This window comes from Hordeum vulgare, chromosome 4H (assembly GCF_904849725.1).
Source record: "Hordeum vulgare subsp. vulgare chromosome 4H, MorexV3_pseudomolecules_assembly, whole genome shotgun sequence".
Classification (NCBI taxonomy): Eukaryota; Viridiplantae; Streptophyta; class Magnoliopsida; order Poales; family Poaceae; genus Hordeum; species Hordeum vulgare.
The window spans coordinates 487050299-487055286 of record NC_058521.1 but is presented as its reverse complement, the minus strand read 5'-3'; the positions used below and the strand labels follow the sequence as shown (position 1 = coordinate 487055286).

The window sequence follows — 4988 nt, the reverse complement described above, 5'->3', positions numbered from 1 at the left end:
AGACGTAACGTCCGTGGCATTTCAATGGCTGGTGGCCGCTGGCAGTCGCAGGTGGGAGGGAAACGGAGTTGTGCACGCGTACGAGGAGTTTCAACGTGGCGGTTGGACGGTTGCGCTGCAAGATTTGTTTTCAACAGGTTACGGCAAACTTGTTGCGTTTGGGGTAAAAAAATTAGGGCTGTCCAATTTTTCGTTTTTTTGGCATCTGCGCTATTATACATCATATGTTGAAGATGCTATAATACTGTATTTAAGTGCCGTATTTTGCATCATCATCCGTTGGAGATGCTATCTGAGGAGGCTTGTCAACAATTCCTGCTGCGGGATATTTCTTGGGGTGACTTTCAGTAGGGCATCTAGAAGACCACACCTTTGAAGACGAGCAGCAGCTGTTAATTTACTGCATGGAAAAGAAAAGTCAATCTAGAGCAAGAGTTGCTTCCTGACATAATGTTTGAACATATACTTGTCTGCAAAACGGCTGATAACCACCACAATCATCATTTTACGATCACGACCCCTATCCCGCGTGTGGTGCCGAGCAAACTTTTGTACGGAGGACGGAAGACGCGGTGCCACGAACGAACGAACAAACGAAGCCGCGTATGTACGCGGGGCGGCAGACCCGTCAGCGGCGGCCACCCACCGCATGCGCGTGCCCGAGCGCGCAGGCAGGCAGCCCCACGACGGACGGAATTCTCATGCCGCCGGGTTGGGTTGGGTTGGGTTGGGTTGGGCCGAGGCGTGACCCAGAGAAACGTGGACTCGCTGGAGGCGGGTCACATGGTCAACCGGTCAGTGCGTTCGTCGGACCACCCTCGATCGTCGCTGCCCCCCAAAACGAACAAAAGCGACGCGCTCCGCCACAGCCGAGACCCGGTAAAACTTCCGCCTGCTCTCCTCTCCTCTCCCCCGCCTACCTCCTCGGCTCGTCGACCACACCACCACGAGGCGTCGGTGGCGGCGGCGCCGCAAAACATTTGGCTGGTTCGCCCGGCCGGGAACCACCGGCAGCTTCAGCTATCTGCTTCCGCCGCAGCTACCAGGGCATCGTTTGCTCCTTGACCAGGTTGGTGCTACTATCCCTTCTAGCTTTCAGGGCTGCCAGAAATCTGGCTGGTTTGTGTTCCCGTGTAAATTTACAAGCTAGGGTTTGAGCTCCCCTTCGTGGACTGCCGCGATCCAGTGGAGTAACTTCGTCTCTGTGTGTGTGTGTTGGTTACTTAATCGTGCTGAGATGGTCAATTTCGTCCCCTGCGCAGCTCCGGGCGCAGATAAGAACTGGCTTCGGATAAAGGTCTCGGGGAGGCCACGGGATTCGGCGCATGGGGAGCTCCGCCAGCTGCCTGTGGGGCGGCTCCAAGTCGGGGCCAGGTCAAAATGGTCTAGCGGCCACGGCGGCGTCTCCTCGTTCTGGTACGTTTCATTTGGTTCCATTCGTGTGCTAATGACTAATTCATAATCCTGCTTCGCATTTTAAGAGCTTGCTTGTGCTGTTTGACATGAAAAGAGTGGGGGATTTGCTGCAAAGCTGTCCTGCTTAGCATGTTGTCCCCAACCACTTTATGGTAGTATCTCCTTACTAATTGTTTCAACCATTCAAGTGTTACAGAGGGACTCAGTGATGAGAAATTTAGGGTTCCTTCCCTAGTTAGTGCCTTGATAAAAGTCAATTTCAGCAATCCCCTTTTAACAGACTGAAGCACAGAGACTTCCATTAATACAAACCACAGAACACTATGAATTCTAACAGCAAACTGGTGTACCTTAATGTTTTGTAATAGGAAAAAATCTAGATGTTTGTCTGCTTTTCATACATATGATAGTGCTATTGGTATGATGTTCTCTTGAAGACAAAAGGCTAGGCCCAAAATACCGAAACATTTGCAGCACAATAAATGCTTTATGAGTATAATCGCAAGTTCACGCAAGACAATACACCAGACTGAACCAGCCTTTTGTGTTCTGCATTTGTTTCGTGCTACCTGTGTCATCTGCAACTCAGGCTTAAATGAACCGTTTCCTACAGTAGAGGTTGTGTGATCCAATCAGAAACTATATCATGACAAACACATCTGGCGATATCATAGTTCATAATCAATACTATGAAAGATAAAATTTTCTCTTTGTGTTTCTTGAACTAGTAAGTGGAGGTTTTGGTATGTTTAATCATCTACTGAGAGGATCTTGCTTATAACCATGGTGCCCACAAATCCTCAACCATAACGTTTACTAGTAGTATCATGTTTCAGTGCATTTTTGCTCGGCCTTTTCCTTTTTAACTGCCAATGATGATATCAACTCTGAAAAAAAGTCCAGGCCATGTATTATCAAGATCCGGGCGAAATATACAAGTCTTCTCCCTAAAAGAGTTGAAATCTGCCACACGGAATTTTCACACGACGAACTGCATTGGCCGTGGGGGTTTTGGACCAGTTTATAAGGTGAATCATTGGATCGTATTGCTGCCTTCTTACTTTATATGTTGTATATGTTATCACTGCTCATTAGTCATACTTTACTGCCAATGTTCTCCTTTGGAAGAATGAATAACAGTGGTTCTCCTTCACTTAGGGAGACCTGAAAGATGGCACCCAAGTTGCAATTAAAAGGCTTTCAGCTGAATCAAAGCAAGGAACTAACGAGTTCTTGACAGAGATCGATGTCATATCAAATGTCAGGCACCCCAACCTTGTAAAGCTCATTGGTTGCTGTGTCGAAGGGAATAACAGATTATTGGTGTATGAATATGCAGAGAAGAACAGTTTGTCAAATGCTTTGCTTGGTAAGCTTAAGACGGAAATTTTACTTGCACAAAGTCTGACCTATATATTAACTTCCATAATCCTGTGCATTACCTTGTGATCAGGACCGAAGAGTAGATGTATCCCTTTGAACTGGCAAACAAGAGCTGCCATTTGTACTGGAACTGCTTCTGGTCTTGCATTTCTTCACGAGGAAGCACAACCACGCATAGTCCACCGTGATATCAAGGCTAGCAACATCTTACTTGATAAGACGCTGGTTCCTAAAATTGGAGATTTTGGACTGGCCAAGCTTTTCCCTGATGCCATCACTCACATTAGCACGCGTGTTGCGGGAACAATGTCAGTCCTCTCTAAATCTTTTGGTGTATTTACTTCCTTTTACAGTGTGAGTTATGTGTATTTATGTAGATTTTCTCCGGAACAAATATCGTGCTGTACTTACTTTTAACAATGAAAGCAAAAATATTTCAATCAGCTGTCTTCATTTTTTTTTGAGCATCATCAGCTGTCTTCAGTTACTTTTCTCCGAGTTGAACCAACTGACTGTTGCGATGCTGTCAAGACTATTAGTTGTATTTTGCTTTTTTTGGTAACGAGAAACTTCTGTTGACTTTGCTGATATGATCTCTCCTACAGGGGTTACTTGGCTCCAGAGTATGCATTATTGGGACAGTTAACCAAGAAAGCAGACATATATAGTTTTGGGGTGCTGCTTCTTGAAGTTATAAGTGGTGAAAGCAGCAGCAAATCGACTTGGGGGGAAGATATGCATGTCCTTGTGGAATGGGTAATTCATCGCATCTCCTTTCTCCATAGGATGTTATTCGCATGCTTGTATGAACTCTTGATAGCTGCAGCATCATAAATCTGCGCACAAAGAGCCCTACATTTCCCCATGGTAGACTCGCATCACATATTGGTGATGGTGATCCTTTTTTTTCATAATTGACTTGGACTGAACTGCAGACATGGAAGCTGCGAGAAGAAGGGAGGCTTTTGGAAATTGTAGATCCGGACGTGGAAGAATACCCAGAGGAGCAAGTACTTCGTTTCATCAAGGTGGCACTTCTGTGTACCCAAGCAACAGCACAGCAGAGGCCATCCATGAAGCAGGTGGTCCATATGCTAGCTAATGAAACAGAAATTGATCTTGAGAACGCCGTCCCGCCGGGTGTGCTGAAAGAACCCCGTCGTAAAATGGGCAGTTTGGGGGATTTGGCTCTGGACACGTCCTCGAGTCAGAGTACCAGAGCCAACGCGGCTGGGTCCTGCACCACACAGACCAGAGACATGAACAGCTGTAATTTTAGCACAACCGAGGTTTCACCTAGGTGATGTGGTGGACCAACTTGCAAACTTGTTTGCCACCTTCATCAGATGGCTACACACTGCCATGAGGTTTTGCTGCGTCGAGTGCCGACAATGTTTTTTGTGAAACGGAAAATTGCACATAATGTACTTGAAGCCCTGATTCAGGAGGTAGACATGATGCTGAGGGGAGTAGCTGCGATTTGCTGCTGTACAGAATGTGCACTTCACTTTTTCAAAGGTTAACACACGTTATTCTTTAGTGCTTGGTGTAGGCATTGTGCGAACATTATGTCTTCGGAGCTTCCCAACAGAGGGCAGGATATGAGAAAGATGCAGCAAGGAACAGACTGAACAGCTCCCGTATAACCCTAGTCACTGAATAGTCACAATTTTAATGTCGTAAGTTTACTTCTCTTCATGTAGAGTGAACATATGTGTAGAAATTATGGTTAGTTTTGCAGACCATTTATACATTGTACTCGTTCTTGGTGGGATGTTACGGTATATAATTTTTTGCTGGACATCACCTAGAGGAGACCATTTGAAGCCAAAGGATTTCACATGATTTTTGGATGACAGTTGCATGGGTCGGAAAAACAAGGAACTCTTCTGTTCCAAACTGAGTTACTAAGCAGGAAATTATAAAGATGACAATACCAAGACAACAAAGGTATATTGTCAACACCAAATGTTTTTGACATTGCCAACCTGTACCTCTTGATAAACTACAGTATTTCAAATGTCAATATATGAATCCAATGCATATGTTTGAATTCGATGCAAGTAGAATGAATTATGAATGTGCTACTCAGCTGAAAATATACGTGACATATACCAACATAACTACACCCTACAGAGGATTGTAAGCAGTAGCTTGTTCGATTCCTAGCTTTCTAACACAAAATATAG

At 45.2% G+C, this 4988-nt stretch overlaps 1 protein-coding gene across 1 annotated transcript; it reads left to right on the top strand.

The window, feature by feature from the left end:
* Positions 1-786: 786 nt before the first annotated feature.
* LOC123449080 (putative serine/threonine-protein kinase) lies at positions 787-4600 on the top strand. Its single transcript, XM_045126166.1, has 7 exons — positions 787-1069; positions 1263-1416; positions 2320-2444; positions 2575-2785; positions 2870-3107; positions 3405-3555; positions 3735-4600. Exons 2-7 carry the CDS (start codon positions 1326-1328, stop codon positions 4101-4103), a joined length of 1185 nt encoding a protein of 394 aa, XP_044982101.1. The 5' UTR covers positions 787-1069; positions 1263-1325; the 3' UTR covers positions 4104-4600.
* Positions 4601-4988: the final 388 nt, after the last annotated feature.